The 21,101-nt window shown below is 37.8% G+C and overlaps 1 protein-coding gene across 1 annotated transcript in view; it reads right to left on the bottom strand.

Annotated features, from left to right (window-relative positions):
* Positions 1 to 241: 241 nt before the first annotated feature.
* The window catches only part of LOC105227005 (neuroendocrine convertase 2), a 66,198-nt gene continuing 45,338 nt past the window's right edge, over positions 242 to 21,101 (bottom strand). The window contains exons 2-12 of the mRNA XM_011206150.4: positions 13,416 to 13,523; positions 10,204 to 10,471; positions 10,102 to 10,139; positions 7,033 to 7,109; positions 6,621 to 6,709; positions 3,397 to 3,572; positions 2,738 to 3,051; positions 1,612 to 1,845; positions 1,369 to 1,533; positions 1,167 to 1,284; positions 242 to 1,092 (exon numbers count right to left, since the gene is read on the bottom strand). Coding sequence (XP_011204452.1) covers positions 931 to 1,092; positions 1,167 to 1,284; positions 1,369 to 1,533; positions 1,612 to 1,845; positions 2,738 to 3,051; positions 3,397 to 3,572; positions 6,621 to 6,709; positions 7,033 to 7,109; positions 10,102 to 10,139; positions 10,204 to 10,471; positions 13,416 to 13,523 — 1,749 coding nt within the window. The 3' untranslated portion in view covers positions 242 to 930. The remainder of the gene's footprint in view (positions 1,093 to 1,166; positions 1,285 to 1,368; positions 1,534 to 1,611; positions 1,846 to 2,737; positions 3,052 to 3,396; positions 3,573 to 6,620; positions 6,710 to 7,032; positions 7,110 to 10,101; positions 10,140 to 10,203; positions 10,472 to 13,415; positions 13,524 to 21,101) is intronic.

Genomic DNA, 21,101 nt, shown 5'->3' with positions numbered 1-21,101 from the left:
TTAAATAATTATTAATATAAATTTAATAAATATAAAAAATTATAAAAAAAAAATATTTTATTAAAAAAACATATTTTATTAAAAAAAAATATTTTATTAAAAAAAATATATTTTATTATAAAAAAAAATATTTTACTTAATTTTTTTTAAGTATTTTTCTAAAAAAAAAAACAAAAAATATAATTTTAAAGAATTTTTTTTTTGTTTTTTTATAATTACAATAAATTTGTATATATGTATTTTTATGTAAATATAATGTGTCTAAGCTTCATGTGCGTTGTAAGTGTCAGACAATTATGCATAGAAGTCTTTTGCAATTGGAAACAAATTTATTTTATTGAAAGAAAATATTAAACAGATTATATTAGCGCTACAAGTATGTATGTAAGTATGTAGGTATGTATTTACAATCACATTTTCAAAGATAAAACAGCTTAGGCATTTACTATAAAACGGTGAAATTGTCTATATATATTTATAGAAACTTTTTTCTATTAGAAATATATAAAAAATTATTTGAATTTTTAGTAAAAATATAAAAAAAATACTGTCAATATTAAACAAAAAAATTGAAGTCAAAAATTTCTTAAAAAAAATTGCTCGCGCTCAGGTTTCCTGCAGCAGTTGCTCACTCGAATACTTCACGCCAGTTGTTGTTGCTCAGATTTGTTGTTCTCATTGCTTTGTTAAAGCATTGTATGTTGTTTTTGTTTTTTATGTGCTTGACAACTGAAAAATTGTATTTGCTTTTCTATTGAAACTCTGGTTTGCGGCCTTGCCACCTGCATTCACTTTGGGCTCTTCTTATCACCACACATTTTTCATTTTGTTTGTTCTGCTGTATTTCGCCCCTGGTCCTCCACCTCCCGCATATGGATTTTTGATTTAGTTAATTCATGTGAATTTTTCGCTTTTCGGTGGTTGACCTGTCTACTTCATCTTGCGGTCTTCGTGCGCCTTTTTCACGATAGCCAGCTTGGAGTGCGGCGAAGCGGGTGAGAGTGTGCGATAGGGCGCCTCCTTGGTGCCGTGCAGCACAAGCGACCATTCGATCAGCCAGCCGGAGCGTGGTTGTGGTGAATTGAAACGTGCCTGAACATGCAAACACACATACAAATGTTTAAGTAAATCTATAAACAAAATGGAATGAGAACGTTATTGCGTACCTCCAATTTCCACGTGCCGTGTGGGTACTCGCCCCATGAGTGTGTGGTCATGAACGGCCATTTTGTGAAGCCATCACGATGATCATCGTCATTGGCGCGACGCGACAGTATCATTGATCTAAAATCGAAAAAAAAATTAATAATAATTTAATAACGAAAACTTAGTAGTTATAGTATTTTTTAGACCAAGTCACGCGCTCACCTAGTACCCATCGGCGAAGTGAGGAATAGCTCCAAGTCGCCTCGTCTCGTGGCATTGGCGGAGATCACCGCCTGCACATGCTCCAGATAATTCACTTCGGTGTCAGTGCCTTTGCAAGAATCCGTTTTTATTTCCAGAAACATTGAGCGCCCGGTATAGATTGGACTAAAATAGAAATATATATTAAATAAAAGTATATAAAATATATGTATTTTACTCGAATTCAACGACGTTTCTACTCACTTTGGTTCCACAATTTCCCCAGCTTCACAGTGATACCGCGCCGGCACTGAGCGCCATTGCTTGGACAAGGTCACCATTGCGCCAGCGTCTAAAACTCCAAAGCCGAAGAGGTGATTGAATTCCAGACCCACACCATTCATAGTCCAGTGGAAGCGATTCTTAGCGTCGAATAGTGAATTTCGCTTGGAAGTCAACACTGTCAAATGCTGTATGTCGCGCCATGTGAGCGATGGGCTACAAATAAAAATTAGTTCCGGAATATTATTTATTAAATCTTTTGATTTAATAGGAGATCTGAGTTGGATCCACTAAATAGAGGTTTAGCTGTGGTTTTTTTAAGCTAACTAATCCATCAGGATCGGGAAGGACCTCTCTGAGCCGTTCGAGTTTCAGACGAGCTTTAGAGAGATAGGTTCAACGGAAGATTTATGGGCCTTTGCTCATTGGCAACGGCGAATACCGAAGTCGGAGGATCGATGAGCTGTACGAGATATACGAGGACATTGGCAGCGGCTATGCTGGCAAGGTTATGTCGTCCGAATAGATGAAAACACTCCAGCTCTGAGAATATTCGACGCAGTACACGGCGGGGGAAGTAGAGGAAGACTTCCACTCCGTTGAAAACACCAGGTGGACAAGGACCTGGCTACACTTAGAATCTACAATTGGTGTCAGACAGCGAAAATAGGGCGCTATTGTAAACTCGGCTATAACCGCGTAAGTGATGTCTACGTCAATAAAGAAGAATCCGAAAAAAATATAGGCTCAGGAACTGTTTTTTGTTCTCACAGATCAAGAACAGAACTAAGGCGACAAAAAAACGATTGACAAATTGAACATAAATAGATTCAAACAAGAGAAGAAGATACATTTCTGTCTAAGACAGTCTCATGAGCCGCTAGATCCTCTAAAACTTAACTCACTGCTTTAATGAAAGTCATAAGTACCCACTGGCGGAGTGTCGTCAAACAATATACCGTATGTAATATACTATTCCACTAATTCTGTGGGAACGTCGGTTCAAGAGACGTTTTCCGAATTTAAAGTAATATTTACAGCAATTTAGCAGAGCTCTTTACTAAATGCATACTTAGCCAAATTACCACTCGATACAGCCTCTACTTACTTTGCCTCGAGTGCCAGCGCAAACACGCCGGCTGCCTCCGGTGCCGCCGCACTCGTGCCGGAATGTGTGGTTGTGCATTTGCCGTACAAGTCCGTGGTGGCCACGCCAGTGTTGGGATCCTTGGCACCGTTACTAAATGTGCTGGCCAACGTTGAACTACAACTCTCATCGTAGTGTGCATTCTGTCCATCGTTAATGGCGCTGTTAATGGAAATTGTCCACATAGACGCCGCATAGCCATCGCAATTGCAGTCGTCCTCCTCGCCGCCGTCGCCTGATGCCCACACGTAAATGTTGCCCAAACCATTGCGACCCTGCGGGAGAACAACGAATATTACATGTTAACGAAGTTAGACGGATGCCATATGCTCACAGCACAAGCCCATGTACATACATACAAACATACAAGCATATGTGCGGACGTTAAAAGCCACTTGTATAAACATAGCAATACATACATAGATAAGCACTTACAACTACATATGTATTTGTAGAGTAATATTCGGGCTGTTGGTGAATGTAACAAGTTTCACTTAATTCCCCGTATGTTTGTATGTATGTATGAGCATGTGCCAGCGCAGAAATTGATTTAGCTCGCTTGAGTATGCACATACATAGGTATGCCTTTATAGGCCGCCTCCACTCATTAATTCACTTACCTCGTTCACGCCTTGTACTATGGCACGCATGGTGGCGTTGCGCGGTCCGTCCACGGTTTTGCCATCGTCGGTGGGTCCCCAGGATGCGCTGTATATATGTATTTTATGCGGTTCATGACCCATCGAATTGGCCTCGATTAAGTCGGTCATGTACGGCTGATCCAGCATGCGTATGCCTACGGAATGTAAAAGTGAAATTGAGTCAAGGATGTGCGTGGCAACAGTGGCAACATATGGTTAACGGTTGCTAAAACCGCATACACATATGTAATGCACATATATATGTAGATATGTAAATCAATTAGTGCTTTTAGGAAGCTAAAAGCTATGACAATATTTGCGCAGAATTTTACATTTTAGTGACCGAAAATTTTGCCTTAATCAGATTTAAACTAAAATGCTTTTAGAATGAAAATAAGCTTCAAACCTTCGCAACATTTCCACATTTCCACTGAAACCACATTTCAATTGCGACCTCGAATCAAAGTAAAGTAAAATGTTTCTATTTTCGATCAAAAAATGTGACTAATGGCAATAATAAAATTTTCAATTAGCAATAATAAAAATTCCGAAAAGTTTTTCAATATTTTGCACACAAAAGTAGCAAAAAGTGTCATTAATCATTTTTCGATATCAGTTGGCCAATATGAAGGCTTTGAAGCCGATCGAGGCTTGGAAAATGAAGATTATATGGATAACTAATTATTGATTAAGGCATTTAGTATAAAATGAGACATTCGCGAAGGAAAGAGAAGTGCTGAAAAGTATAGTCTACTATCGAGGTCACTCAACAAAAGAATACGATTTTTTCGGTCGACAGTTTTTAAATAAATGGCGGATGCAATATCAAGTACAAAATGACATCTTGCTGACCCAAAAACCATAGGTCTATAAAGGAAAGGTTAAGGGTCTCAAGGCAGACGCCAACAAGGTAATCTGGGATATCTCTAACGAGAGAGACCTAGAGCTAGAACAACATTGATTACTTTTTTTTGTATTTCAGAGTTCCTGATACGGGACCTGTGCATGCCGGCGACAGTGAACGAGCGGACTTGATCCTTGCTGCAGCTTACTTCCCGGGAGAGGCATCCACGGCATCCTAACAGGCTGTGGACAAATGGGTGAGTCACTGCAGGTAACTTATCATCATCACCTCGAATGGCGCAGTACGGACTGCAACACAAGAGGTGAGTCCCTTTAAAGTACATAATTAACAGTAACTTAGCGATAAAAAACATAAGTTGTGAACACACTTTCGTCACAATAAATAGAAGGGAGGTGCTCGACATCACTTGGAATAACGACCCTATGAATGAAATGATCTCAGAGTGGAGGGTATCAGTGGAGATCGCGCTAGAAGCAGAGGTCAAGCAACTCTCCCAAATGTAATCCCCGGAACGCAAACTAGGATACGCTAAGTATGAATGTGCGCGGTGAGGGGCAGACTAACAGAACTGTCTTTGGTAGTCAAGCAGACTCTGAGATCTTAGGAAAAAAGTACAGCCACTCTTCAATAAGGCGATACGTACGAGGTCTGGGCGGAATATAAATACAACCTAACCTCATATGACTAGGAGATCAGGTCTGCAAAACAGGCAAGCTTTAGGAGATTCCGTTCCTCTAAGCCAGAAGCAGCTAGGTTGCACAAGGCTCTGTCCAGAAGCAAGGCTGACACAGTATTAGCGATCAAAAGATGCGACGGGACGTATATGACCAGCGCGGAAGAAAGAGCGACGGCACTTCTATGGGCGCGCTTTCCGGAATAAATTCATGAATACCAGTATCTACATATGCGAAGTCGAACAAAAGCCATCTCACTTAGATTGGGTAATCGCAAGGCAATTGTTTACTGTGCACTCAATAAAGTGAGTTATAGCTTCGTTCGAGAGTTTCAAGTCTCCGGGGGTGGACGGTGCTGGAAAGAACTTTTACAACAGCGAGAGCAGATTCTACTGTCACACCTTGTTCGGATGATGAGGATAGCTTCGCACTGGTGTACATCCCTGGAATATGGAAGACCGCGAAGGTAAACTTTTTAAGCGAGGTAGGAAGGAAGGACTATTTACTGACAAAATCCTACAGGCCAATTAGTCGAACTTCCTTTTTACTAAAAAAATACGGAAAAGATCGGGAATTATGAAATAAAGTCGAAGGCGCTACAAATTTCATCCCTGCATGCTTACAGAGTAGGCAGATCAACCAATACTGCTCTGTACCAGCTAACCTCGGAGGCAGCACCGGTGCGAAGATGAATGGCGGCCATACTGCGCCGAAATAGCTGAAGCCACGGAGATACAAGGATTCGTCTCGGTTCTACAAGGGCTGCCCATAGGCTGGAGTGCTATTCCCACTGTTATGGAGCCTTGTCGAGGACGGCCTACTAGCTTTTCTAGTTCGAGGACACTCTCTGCGACTTAATACAAAGAGGTTTAAGCCTGTCAAAAGGGTGGTGTTAGGGCCAGAGAGATGATGACCAACATGATCAACAGGGGCTGCTCAAATACAAAATGATCGACTTATATTTTAATAATCCCTGTCTATACATCAGAGAAAAGCGCTTCACTGTTCTTCCTTACCCTTAAATGGTACGCTAAATGTTGCCACTATGGTTCTCTCTTTAATTATTATTCGTATATCCCAAAAAACTACTCTCTCAACTTATATCAATATAAAGATTTATTTCAATTCCTCCCATTTTGATCGGATTAAAATTCAGGTCAATTTTGTTATTTTGATTTTGAAAACATAAAAATTTAGTATAACACATATGTACATGTCTACAATACTATATATATAATATTAGGGTGGGTCAAAAAACAAACAAATTTTCGCTTGGTACACTGACAGATAGAGGTAGATCCCAACTCTAAGAAAATTTGACATAAAATAGTCAAACTTCAACATATAATATATTTTTAACGTTTAAGTTTCCGAAAAAATCGTAACAGACCTTTTTTGAAGGGCATTCAATTTCTTAAAAAAGTTCATACTTGGAGAGATTTTCTTAAAGGTGTCTAGAACCTTTCTTCAGAGTACCAAGCAAAAAAAATTTCTTTTTTTTTACCCACCTTAATATATACATAATAAAATCCATGTAATAATCGTTACGACATGCAATCTACGAAGGGAATAAACGATTTCGCAACACATTACACATTTTGCTTAAGGCCAAAACACGCACACAAGTATATAGTATGTAAGCGTGACCGAAAGATGAAACTTACCTGCAATTTTACTGTCATAAGCCACGCCAACGCCGCATATACCGTTATCTCTGGCAGCAGCCACTTCGCCAGCGCAACGAGTGCCATGACTACAAGAGCAAGGGGGAGAAGGCGAAATTAAACGAATGTGATAATACCCGAATAGTGGTTGACGAAAGGGGAGGAAATAAACGCCAAGGGCGCAACTTAAAAGTATGAATATTTTACAGGTGGACACTCATTGGAAGTGTCATAATAGTGACATAAAATGTGTGTCTGCAGTATTTATGTCTCTTGAACGCCATTGTGCGCAATCTTTCATATTAGAATATGTCATAGTAATAATATGTGTATATACATGTTTAGGTGTGTTTATGTGTGTTTATTTGTGTACATAAAAGCTCGCATGAGGCTTACGAAGAGATTAGCTCACCTATTGAACCAGTCATCGGTGTAACGCGGATAGGGGAAGGGATCATTGCTGCTGAAGTCGTAGCTAGCCTCGGCATTCTGAAAGGCAAAAACATAAAGTTATGTATAAAAAAATGTTTGGATTAAAGCTTTAAATAATTTATAATCTTACAAATACAAATTAGTTTTTAAACAAGAAATGTGACGCAATGGAAAAATAGAAAGCCTTTTCTAATTATACTTTGATTATCGTTTTTCGTTTTTCGGACAGAAAAAAAATGTTAGGGAAGCCGAATTATACTTCTAATTAAAACAAGTTTTAAGCTGATAAGATTCCCATTAATTGGAAAAATTCCTTCTTCTTTGCAAACTCGTAAACTGTGGGTCTTCTATTTACGCGAGGATATCCAAAAATGTATGTGGTTGACTGAATTTGCATTTGCCCAACAACCTTTTTGTGGCTAAACAGCCTTAAATACCGTTAATTTGGTGATTGTTTTAAACTCACATAATATTTAAGATGTTAGGGTACTAAAACTAAAGGGTTGACGTTCTCACTTTGCCAAATGTTAAAATGTTTTTTTGAAAAGTTTCGTATACAATGGCTATAGCTTGGGTACAATACAGAGGTGTGTATGTACTTAAAAACACAATGAAATATTATTACATGTAACCAGTTATGAAATATGGTTGTTAAAAAACTAATAAATAGTCACCTGAAATGCCAAATTACATTCATTTATCATAAATTTTTATCCTCTCGCTGTCACATATAACCAATATATATCCGTTTTATAACCAATATATAACCAATATATAACCATTTTATAACCAATATAACACTATTTTATAACCAAAACTCAAATTTTGTTTCTTAGACGTGGTTTCTATTATATCGTTTTCTTTCGCCTGTGAACTTTTGAAAAGTGATATTACGTTATTTTGCATTTGAGGTGACGTAATGCTAAAAGTATAATGCCTTGAAGTGGTTTTTCTTAAAACTGGGTGGTAGTGGCGTTCGAAGGACGTACTTTTGTCAGTAGCCTTTTTTCATAGATCACGGGTGAGTCTTGTCAAGCTGTAATGTTATTTTTCTTCAGTATTGTTTGACAATTCATCGCGGAAAGACTAACGCCTGAACAACTTTTACAAATCGTTCAACTTTATTACGAAATTCACGTTCTGTAAATAATGTGTTTCGCGCGCTCATCTTATGGTCAACGTAATCGGCCTATGAGCGTACTATTCGCATACCATCTTGAAAATCAGCATTCATTGTTGGATAATATTCGACCGAATACACACGTCCAGCACGCAGTGTAGAAAATATAGCAGTCGCAGCTAAGAGTGCACACGACCAAGACCGTAGAGAGTCGATGTGGTGCCGTTCGCAAGAACTCGGACTGACGTGTGAAATGACTTGACACATTTTACATCGAGATCTTAAACCGAAAGTGTACAGCGTTCTATGGGCTCTTGAAAAGTTTTATGAAGATCCGACAATCCCCAGCCAAATGTTGTTCAGCGATGAGGACCATTTCTGACTCAATGGGTATGTAAACAACCAAAATTGCCGCATTTGTAACGAAGGGCTATCTGAAGTGATTCAAAAGCTATCATTTCATCCAGAAAAACAATTTTTGGTGTGGTTTGTGAGCCGGTGGAATCATCGGTCCATATTTCTTAATAAATGATGCCAGTAATAACGTAACCGTCAATGGCGACCATTATTGCGCCACAATAACTGACTATTTGATGCCTGAAATTGAAGCTCGTGGTCTCGGCGACATTTAGTTTCCAAAAGACGGCACCACTTCTCAAACAGCGCATCAATCAACGGATTTATTGAGAGAACACTTCGGTAAGCAGATAACTTCACGTTCTGGGCCGATCGATTGACTACCAAATCGTGTGATATCACAACGTTAGACTTTTTTTGAATATGTAGAATCTAAAGTCTATGCGGACAATCCCACTTCGGTTCAGGCCTTGGAGCATAACATCACGCATATCATTCACCAGTTACCAGTCGAAACGCTCCAACGAGACATCAAAAATTTAACTCAATGGATGAACTATCGCAGACGTAACCGCGCCCAAGATTTGAAAGAGATAATCTTCAAAAAATAAATGCCAAATAATGTTTTTTCGAATGATAATAAACATTTCGCATTAAATTGAAGTATCTTTGTTTTTTCTTAAAACAAAAAGGTAACCTTTAAGGGAGCCTCAAAATGGGTCACCTTTTAGCCGTGCATTAGTACATTTTTCGAGCGTGCTTACTTGCTCAAGCATCTAGTGCCATATACATATGTATAAGCTTATTGTAGATGACGCAAACTTGTTCTATGACCATAAACTAACCTCTCACAGTTGCGTCAGTGCGAATATTTCGCGAATAGTTGCGTGCAAATAATTAATGTGAAAAATGAAGCATTAACATGAAGAAATGTGCACTTTGGCTCCGCAACACTCGCGAAATGGCCTCACGTGTCACATAGCAGTAGACTGTCATTTGCCCGCATTTTAATGCCGACAACAACAAACACTCTAAAGTGGCAATCGTAAAGGCTGCCCTAAAAGGTGAAAGGTTAAACATTCAAAACTGTAACGAGCTCTTAAGTAAACACAGTCAAAAGTGCATTGTCACAACAATTTAAAAGGCAGCTACTTGATGTGCGTGACTCGCAAAAGTTCCTACCCTAACAAGTATAGAGAATAAATATGTATATGTATATATATTATTTTTAGGCATGTAAAGTGGGTACGTGTGAGTGACTTTTAGCATGAAATGTGCAAAAAGCTTCGAAATAAAAGTTAAAAATAACGAATGGCGAAAGTCCATTGGTCCAGCGAAGTTATGGCCGGCTTTTCGACAAAAATAGACGTTTCGCATAATATTGAGGGTTCGTTGCGTCTAAAGGGGACAACGGAAAAACTTTGTTTACGCTCTAAAAATTACAAATAGCGTTCTTAGGTCAGTATTGCTCAGTTTATAATTAGTCTCCACTTTAGTTCATCAACTTAATAACCAAAGCTTTATACAAATAAATCGTTTATAACCTTAAAATATATATACTATAATACTTACATAGTTGAACTTCAAGTCGGGATGCATGTAGTCCACACCTACAAGAAAACGTAAACAAGAAGTTAATGGACTGTTTTTATACATTTTCTTTTTAACACTCACCGTCGTCCATTATTGCGGTCGTAACATTTTTGCCGGTTATACCTTGATCCCAAGCGGCCTGCACATTGAGATCCAAACGCATTTTGCCACCATTTTGACCCGTATTCTTCAAATACCATTGTAAGGGGAAATACGGATCACTTGGTTCCAGTCCAATCGGTTTTGCGCCAAAAGTGGACTCGAATGGGAGACCATGAATGGCGGGAATCGCTGGCCGCAAACCACGTTTGACACGCTTGAATCCCGGCTGTTGGACTGCCGTGTGAACCTGAAAGTAAATACATATATTAGTATAGTATTCTAGAAGAAGAATTCGAAACCATCTATGCTGACTTTTAAGCTTACTGTTGAATTATATATACCATTTCTTTAATATTAAATGGAGAGAGTCAGCAGACGTTAGGCAAACTCTATAGGCCCGAAATCGTCTACTGTCAATGGGATATGATATAACGGGGTTTTCATAGGGACAGCAAACGACGTCAAATTTTTACCCCCCTTTTGATATTTCTCTTCAGTAAGGTTTCCCATTTCATCATGGAACATATACGATCCAACAACAAGTCAAAGTCCAACAATTAACCGAAATTCGGAGTCACTGGCCTCAATTTTAAGAGCATTACGTCCAATTTATGGTCGTCATAGTCGTGCTGTTAGATTAAAAATTGAGTGTTTAAGAAAAATTTGAATCCACAGACACAGTACAAAATGTTCCCGTGCCAGTGAGACAAAGAAGTGTCCGTAGTCTCGAGAATATTGCTGCCGCTAGAGCATCAATTTAAGAAGATCCAAATCAGTCTCTCACACATCGTTCTCAAGCATTGGGCATCTCTGTGACGTCGTTTTGGCGAATTTTGTGAAAAGATCTTAGCCTACATCCTTACAAGACCAAATAGACGCAAGAACTGAAGCCGCTGAACCACCAGAATCGTCGTATGCTCGTGAATTTGGCTGAGCAAGAACAGCACAGCAATCCACACGTACTCCATGAGTCATCATTGTATCCCAAAAAAATTACGGTTTGGTGCGGTTTATGGGCCGGCGTCACTAGGCCGTACTTCTTCCGTGATGATCAAGACAATAGGCATGTTTTTGTGAATGGGAATCGCTACCGTTCAATGATAACCTAATATTTTTGATCAGAATTGAATGATATGGACTTGGACTATATAAGGTTACAACAGGACGGCACCACAAGCCACACAGCGAATGTCAAAATCGATTTATTAAAAATCGAATTTGGTGAGCGTGTTATCTCACGAAATGGCCTAGTTAATTGGTCACCCCGGTGGTGCGATTTGACGCCGTTAGACTATTTTCTATGGAGCTATGTCAAGCCAATGGTCTTTGTCAACAAGCCAGCGACGATTGGTGAACTTCGCGCAAGTATCGAACTTGAAATAGCAAAAGTATCGGCCGATTTATGCTTGAAAACCGTTGAAAATTGGGTTCTGCAAGCGTGCCCGTGGTGGCTATGTAAAAGAAATCGAGTTCGATACAAAATGACGTCGAATGAACTTTCACAGGAATAAATAATGTCATCGATACCCCTTTTGTAGCGTTCTTATGGAAAAACCCGTTACTTTGTTCGAAGTACCATATGGAATCTGGCAATTTTGTTAGTACATTACATCATTGTCTTCTTTCTATAATCTTCTCTGAGCATCTCAATACCCATATAAAATTTGTAGATAGTGCCCTAACAACTATTCCTATTATCTTTCACAACCTTAGAATAATATATTTTAAATTACATTTACTTCCAGTAGCATTTTCAAAGACGCCCCCATTCAAATATCTCAACCTCTTTTTGATCCACTTCTCTTTTCTTCCATGTTTCTCAATGTTCAATAAGTCTTTCTGTTTACAGAAATACTCAGTATAGACACTCACTATACTCTTAGAGCTTTGTACTTCTTGTTTATACTTGTATAATGTAAACAACTACACAGACCTTCTAAGAATTCTCGCAAGACATTTAATCACACATATTTACATATGTAAAAGCACTGATTTCATCTAATATCATATTCTCCCACATGTCAAGGCTGCTCAATAATAGTTTCACATAATCACTCGTACATCTAGACATGCAAATGTCGGCTTAAGCTTTGGACTCTTATCTGTGACATCTGCACTTATGGAACACACATGTAATCATTAAGCCAGCATTAATCAAGTAACCTAACATACGCACAGAAGTCACCAATATCGGCTTCAGCTATATAAGGGTCTATATGTGAGTGAGAAACAAAACTGTTGACTTCGATTCTCGCCGTGACCACGAATCCAAAACAGAACATAACCAAAAATACAAAACCTCAAGTTGGCTCTCGCTAAAATAGAAATAATAAGCTCGCTATAAGCCTTTCGAGCATATCTACACCCACACGCCGAGCATGCCGGAAGCAAATGCAAATCCTACTCCTCCGATGATTCACCGATTGATGCGTGATTGCTGGTTGTGTTGGCGTGTAACTACCGCAGAGTTAATCGACTGGCAATCTGGTATTTACATTTGTATTTGCGTTGCATTACTCGTCATTCGACTGGCTATGTACATACGTCTGGCTGTCTCCGGGCGTGGGTAAACCCTCACTTCATTGGACTTCTACTGAATGCAATTTCCTAGCATACGAATCGTGTTATCCAATTCAACAGTCATTTCATTGCCTGTGGTTCAATGAAATTTGATTAATATGCAGGTATATTGAAATGAGCTGAAATATGCAAATATGCCCACATGCAGACTAACTGTATTTCGCCCCAAGTGTAGAATACACCTGAGGATCCGCACGTGAACAAATAGAAACGATCAACAATGCCGAATAAACGAACGTTTTTCAAAAGAGAGGTGATGAAAAAATGTCGAAGATAATTTCTCATTGAGTTTTAGAGTACACTACCCTGGGCAAAAAATATTAAGATTTTGTTCATAACTTTAAAATTCTTAATTTATTCTTAAAAATCTATGTCTCCTCCTCAATATCCGGACAACGGCGTCATATCTAGCCACGAACTTACAACTCGAGAGACTAAGTTTTAGTGGAACTTCACTTCAAGAACAACTATACGAGTATTTGGAACCTAAAACTTTTGGTATAAACTTTACACGAATATATTCACACCCTCAGACTATCTATGTTTTCTATATATTCATTAGCAAAAATTTCCTTTTCATAGAAACAAATTGTGCTAAAACTTCTACTCACCAATGGATGGCTCTTCAATAGTCGCGTGTGTGTGATGCTTCGCCTTGTGCGAGCGTGCGGCAATGTCCTGTGCTTGAAGTGATATTCGTTTCCGTTTCCTCCAACTAACTGCAATTAACAATAGAAAAGAAGCAATCAATATTAAATTAATACAAATAAATTTATATACAAATTTATACTCGCAATGGAGAAAATGTATTAGTAATCCTCATTCCCACAAAATCAGCATATTACAGCAGAAGTGACATGAGATCACTACTACGATATTCTTCAGTCAACTAATGTGATTTTGTGTTGTTAAAATATAAGACCAATTGGAAGTAGACTAGTGTCAAGGCCGTAAGACAGATTCGCATTCAGACGATTCGGCGCCGTTCGTATCAACTCGGACTGACGTAAGGAACGCGTTTTTTCTAAGAAGATCCAACGTTTTCGAATCAAATTATATTCAGCAAGATCTATTTCTGGCTCAATGGTTTGTAAACAAGCAAAATTGCAGCATTTGGAACGAAGAACAACCGGGAGAGCTTCAAGAGCTGTCAATTAATTCAGAAAAAACATCGGTTTGGTGTGGTTTGTGGGCCAAAGGAATCATCGGTTCATATTTCTTCAAAAATATGGTGAGAACGTAACCGTAAATGGCGACCGTTATCGCCCCATAATAACTATCTGATTCCTAAAATTGAAGCTGGTGATACGGCCACCTTTGGTTTCAACAAGACAGCGAAACCTTCCACACATCGTATCAATCAATGAATTTATTGAGAGAACCCTTCGGTGAGCAGATAATTTCTCGTTTAGGGGCGGTCCATTGGTCACCAAGATTGTGTGAAATCACCCCGATAGACTTTTTTCTCGGACAATCCCGCCTCGATTCAGGCCTTGGAGCAAAACATCACGCGTACCATTCGCCAGTTACCAGTCGTAATACTTGCACGGGTCATCGAAAAGTAGACTCAACGGATGGACCATCTGAAACGTAGCCGCAGCCATTTGAAAGAGATGGATAAATGCCAAATAAATGTTCTAATGTGAATGTGAATGTTATACGTAAACATTTCCCATTAAATATGAAGTTTTTTTCATCGAAATGGATCACCTTGTAAAGCCTATTTATATTTCTGATCTGAAAAAATTCCTTTAGCAATTCGAAATAATCTTTACTACGCAAGCTCGGAATTGCAATGGTCTGTCGTTTGTCATTATGTAATATAAATACTCGGAACTGTGTTCTCAAGAGTTCAAGAAGGGCTAAAATAGGTGTCTTAGATTTCGAAGCTCAAGATTACATCTCTAGTAAGGAAAAAATTCTTTCCTTTTTGCCACAGTGACACACATAGTTATTGAGCATATTTTTCCTGCATTGACTCTCAACTGGTATCCTTAACACCTGTGCTTCTTATTATTTTTTATAAGTTTCACACTAAAGCACAAGAAATAAATAAAACTCGATGTGAAGTTTCAGACAGAATTCCATAAGGTTGAAAACATAAATATAATAAAGTACGAACAAAACGAATTTCACGCTCCACAGACCTGAATATATACATATGCATGTGTGTGTGGTATTAAGCGAACATGTCCTGAAAAGATCTGTGTGCGCGTTGCTCGGCGCTGGCCGGTAATATAATGTAATAAGACTTATTATGATTGTGTTCGCGTCAAGTGAGCAAAGAAAACGCAGAAACAAATAACGAACGTAACAAGTTGTACTCTTAATTTAATTGAGTAGCCAAGAAAATATTACTGCTGGCAGTGGCAACTATGGCAATGTCAACGGCGACGACATCGATTACAGCAATAATATGGTGTTGTGCATTTTGGATTTACACACGTGTGCGCCTTAATGCCGAGCAGCTACATGGAGATGTGGAACTTAAATGTTTAATGCGCGAAATTATTCTTACAATCACATAAATTTGCATAAAGGTGATCCTTTAATGTGAGAATAATGTTTATATACGAGGTGTGTTCAAAAAGTATCGCGAATTTTGAATTTTCGCAGGTTACGTATATTCGAATTTCGAATTTTTTGTGGTGTTATGTTGGTACTCATGCCTCTCACTTATGCCGACAAGCTCGGCCATTTTGAATGTTCATTTAATTGTTGACAACCGAATCGAAGTAGGAGCTGAAGAAGATAAAAAAAAATGATTTTTTGAAGTGCTTCGAAGATTGGAAAAACCGTTGGCACAAGTGTATAATATCTCATGGGGATTACTTTGAAAGGGAGAAAATAGATATTCATGAATAAATAAATAATTTTTGAAAAAACACAAAATTCGCGATACTTTTTGAACACACCTCGTATTATGTACATGATGTTCCAATGTTGTTCCTAAAATTATTTAATTTATTTTAAGAAACACTCTAATCTACCTACATAGTTATTAATTTTGATTACTTGATGAGGCAGACATTATTTGCCATGCCTCATCACTTGAAACTCTTATCATGGATTAGGATTTGACAATGAAGTTGTTGTTAGAGGACCAAAATGTTGCGTTTGGGCCACCCTATGTCATGTCTTCTGAAGCAAATTTAATTTCGAAGTAAGTTTAACAAACTCTCTTTGAGTTCTTGATTTGTAATATCTGCCAGTGGGAGAGGAAGAGAGGGATTCACTCAAGCAATGTACATATATTTATATGTAATGAAGACCTCAATCCTACTGTACTCGTATTAATTAAATAATTGTTTTTCGCAGACTATAAAGCTATTGTTCCTCAAGCAAAAAAGAGCCTATTTTCAATAATTTTTTGTATTACAGACTCAGAGAGTCGCCAAATCGAACTCTGGCGGTTCCTTCTCTGCCCATATACCGTGGCAGTTGGGAGTGGGAAGAAGCTGTTGAAGGAGAGACTTTCTAACTATTGCAGTGTTTCCAGACCGAGGTTACAGCCATTAAGACAGCAGTAGATATACTCCTTCAGAGAAGTGACCATCCACTCATATAGCAGAACTTTGGACTTATTAACAGTGAGTTCCACAGCGGAATCGCAGGAAACTTTAAAGCTGATGAGCTGAGATGAGAACGGGTCGGTGCTTCCGTATCCTCTTGTGTTCTACCACTAAATAGCTGATCTCCGCAAGAGCTCGATCAGTGCTGAACCACCATAGTTACTTGCGCAGTCGCAAAAGCCTTTTGGCCCAAGATCGATCGGGGCATTTTACAGGCCATTGCTCTATTGGCGTCCACGCAGTGAGACTGAGAATCCTACCAGACGCCATCTGCTGAACAAATTTTTTAAGGTCGGTAGAAACGCTCTGATTCGAAGAAAAATATTAACATTTGCATAGTACCAAGGACCTTTTACATCCTTCGAATCTCGAAATTTATGAAAATAATTTTCCAGACTGAAATAATTTTTTTTAGCAGGTATTTCTCGCCCACAAAGTAAGTAAGTCGAGCTGAATGATATTATCACTGAAAAGCAAAATAATTTATATTTTCGAAATCATAACCTCACAATTCTATGCATATTGCAAGAAAACCGTGAGCTTCTATTTTCATTTCAATTGAGCCATATGTCAGGCATAGAATTACTATATAAAAGGTTAGTAAACTCACTGAATATAAGTATGTTCATTTGTTATCAAATTACTTAGCGCACACATAGCATCATATACAACTGCCCATGCGAGCGTGGCTATATAATTAATAACGCAATTTAACTACAATACGAAATAAATTGGCAAAAAATACTCATCACTTATATGTATACCAACAAGCAGGGCTACATAAGTACACAAACTTACTTTGCCCAAAGACGAAAATTTTATGCTTCATATCCAAATCGCCAAACAACACAAGGGAGCTATGGTAATTCAACACCCCACAAAAGCGATAGAAAGTTCGAAAACTGCAATTCAATAATCTAGCCATCTCGTGGGAAACACTATATCGCCGCATAACGGATAATTAACCATCACGAGCATGACGCAAACTTGAGACAAGCGATTTAGCTGCATACGCATACATAATTATATATACTTTTATATGCAAGTATAATATGTATATATTCATAAACAAAAGTATATAAAGTCATCGTAGTACTTAGGTCGAGGAGTACATAACAACAAAGTTGACCTTAAGAATTTAGCTAAACAAAAACTTTGTTTTCTATATATGTACATACTCACACTGTTTCAATGACGATATATATAAATAGATATACAATATATACTCGTATACTAGGGTGGATCAAAAAATCTATAAATCTATATCTACTAGGTTGGGTCAAAAAAAATTAAAAATCATGTTTTTAGCTTGATACTCTGAAAAATACATTAATAGACATCTCTAAAATTGATCTATAAGCCTGGACTCTTAATCGTAAAGAGAAGGTTGTCAGCTTAACAGCTCTCTATATTTTTTTCCTATTATCAGATAGACAAGTTTATACCCCGCTTCGAACTACTTCAAAAAATATTTCCTTTCAAAGATTATGTAGTAGCCCTTCTTAGAGGTGCCTATCAACTATTTTTCAGAGTAAGAAGCGAAAAAAAATATTCCGTTTTTGACCCACCCTAATCTATAAGTATAAATAAGTACTATATACTATACTATACTTAGTATATATAATATATACAGTATTATCTACTAAGTTGAATACAATTCCCAGAAGACTAATAGCCGAACATTCGACAAGCATGCCTGACCTTTGCGAACGCCTCATCTATTACACCACCAATTGTGCGCTCTTTAATGAAAATCCCAAAAAATAAATTACAATTATTTAAATTTACGGATTATTTACATTCGTTATTCAACAAAAACTTGAAGCTGCCGCTCTTCAACTTTCCACACAATGCTTTGCCATGAACGCGGACAGTAGCTGACGGACATCATGACGGAAGAGCACAATTGACATTTTATTGACTCCCTCCCTGAGTGCCGTCATCCACCGAGATGCGAGTTGGAAAATTCTTTTGACAAGTCATAAGAGCGTATTAGCGATGACAAATGACAGCAGTTACAGCCGAAACTTCCATAATCATGAGTCGGTCGGGAGTGCAACGGCAAGAAATGGAAATTAATTATGCCAAGTGTGTGCAACGTGTCGCATTTGTGGGTTATTCGGGACCACAGGCGTTCGGCCGGGCGCATGAGAATTTCAGCAACGCACCAAACTTAATTAAACCGAATGTGTGCGTTGCGTAAATGTTGGCTTTATAGTGTCAGTCAATTGTGAAAGTTTCCGACGTAGCTGCAAAATGAGCTGACACACGCTAAGTAGTTGTTTAAAAAGCCAATTAAATTTGAAATTGTTTGTACACAAAAGATTTTCACTTCAAATTTAGTTGCCACATTCACTATCGCAGATTATGAAGTGTGCAATTATGGGCATTAGTTTTGAAGAGTCCATTAGACACAAGCAGTCCAGTTTTATTTTCTTGCTGATGTTTTGCTTAAGTTTCTAAGGACGTTGTGTACCATTTATTGGTTTGGTTTTGAACAATGTAGTGCAATATTTTATCAATGAAAGGACTAAGAGGATGAACAAAAAGGTCTAGCAAGTGAAACTTCTAAGAACCGGAAACTCTGCACCAATATATTCTGGTCGCTGGTTGGAAAACATTTTTTTGGAAAATTTTTATATAATCTAATCGATTTAATATACTAAATATTACTTTGTTAGTACCAAATCTGTTGGATTTTCTGGCAAACTAATCCATTTGAGTTCTCTTAATGACGATTACAACGAAAAAGTTAAAGAAACAGTAGTTGAAATTAGTCATGTTGGCATGAGAGAGATTGCAGAGGATCTCAACATTACTTATGGATAGACTCAACAGATTTGGTAAATGTTTTAAGTATAAAACGTGCCAATGAGAAACTGGTACCAAACGATCTGAATATATAGCAAAAACAATATCGAGTAGATATCGAAATGAATTGCTTGAAAGCGTAGCTGAGGACCCTGCACTCATCATCTGGATCGAAACTGTTCAACAATCCAACGAATAGCGCTCTAAAATGGAGGCACAATAAAAGAAACGGAGATTTATATATATATTTGGAAGTCGATATTGAAGATTTGTTTTGAAATTAGTGAGAATATTGTTCTTCTTGCCAGCCCGAGTCAACTTGTATATTATTTCTTTAAACATACTAATAATACTATGTATTAATGGGGTCATCCTATGTGATTTTGGTTTCCTAAATTGCTTTTATAACTTGTCTATAATTAGGTAGTAAAGTGTTTCTTTTTAATTCTAACTCATTTTAAAAATGGAGCAATTTCAAGAAGGATCTGTTCGGAGCGCTGAGTGCAAACTTGATATTTTAAAGGCGTTTTTAACAAAACTGTGCCTAGAATGAACTACTATCAAAAAAAGATTCCCAAAATTCAAATTTTTTTTAAAGCAAACAAAAGAAAGCGCAAAATTCGAAACTTACTTTTTTCAAATATCTACCAAACGTCCAATTTTAGGTATATTCATTTGTTGTTGTTTTTGCTAATTTTTTTATTTCAAATAAAAATATATTAAAATTTACATTTGCACTGTCTAAATATAGTAAATGCTAATAAATATAAAGCTCTAACTGTTTACCGGTGGTAGAAAAAAAATCCTAAAATATCTCTAAACCGACTTTCACATGGGATGACCCCCTTAGGGCGAGCATAAAAACTAGTAAAGGGTGATTTTTTAAGAGCTTGATAACTTTTTTTTAAAAAAAAACGCATAAAATCTCATCGGTTCTTTATTTGAAACGTTAGATTGGTTCATGACATTTACTTTTTGAAGATAATTTCATTTAAATGTTGACCGCGGCTGCGTCTTAGGTGGTCCATTCGGAAAGTCCAATTTTGGGCAACTTTTTCGAGCATTTCGGCAGGAATAGCCCGAATTTCTTCGGAAATGTTGTCTTCCAAAGCTGGAATAGTTGCTGGCTTATTTCTGTAGACTTTAGACTTGACGTAGCCCCACAAAAAATAGTCTAAAGGCGTTAAATCGCATGATCTTGGTGGCCAACTTACGGGTCCATTTCTTGAGATGAATTGTTGTCCGAAGTTTTCCCTCAAAATGGCCATAGAATCGCGAGCTGTGTGGCATGTAGCGCCATCTTGTTGAAACCACATGTCAACCAAGTTCAGTTCTTCCATTTTTGGCAACAAAAAGTTTGTTAGCATCGAACGATAGCGATCGCCATTCACCGTAACGTTGCGTCCAACAGCATCTTTGAAAAAATACGGTCCAATGATTCCACCAGCGTACAAACCACACCAAACAGTGCATTTTTCGGGATGCATGGGCAGTTCTTGAACGGCTTCTGGTTGCTCTTCACCCCAAATGCGGCAATTTTGCTTATTTACGTAGCCATTCAACCAGAAATGAGCCTCATCGCTGAACAAAACACGCGCGCGAAACACATTTCGACCCGAACACTGATTTTGGTAATAAAATTCAATGATTTGCAAGCGTTGCTCGTTAGTAAGTCTATTCATGATGAAATGTCAAAGCATACTGAGCATCTTTCTCTTTGACACCATGTCTGAAATCCCACGTGATCTGTCAAATACTAATGCATGAAAATCCTAACCTCAAAAAAATCGCCCGTTATAAAAAGCTTTAAAATTTGTGAAATTTGTGCACATACAAATGTAAATATTTACGGCGTGCGAATTAAATTGCATTATTTTGTGTTCAAATATGGAGAATGAAGCGAAAAAATAATTA

Source organism: Bactrocera dorsalis, chromosome 2 (assembly GCF_023373825.1).
Source record: "Bactrocera dorsalis isolate Fly_Bdor chromosome 2, ASM2337382v1, whole genome shotgun sequence".
Lineage (NCBI taxonomy): Eukaryota > Metazoa > Arthropoda > Insecta > Diptera > Tephritidae > Bactrocera > Bactrocera dorsalis.
This window is presented reverse-complemented; position numbering and strand designations above follow the sequence as displayed.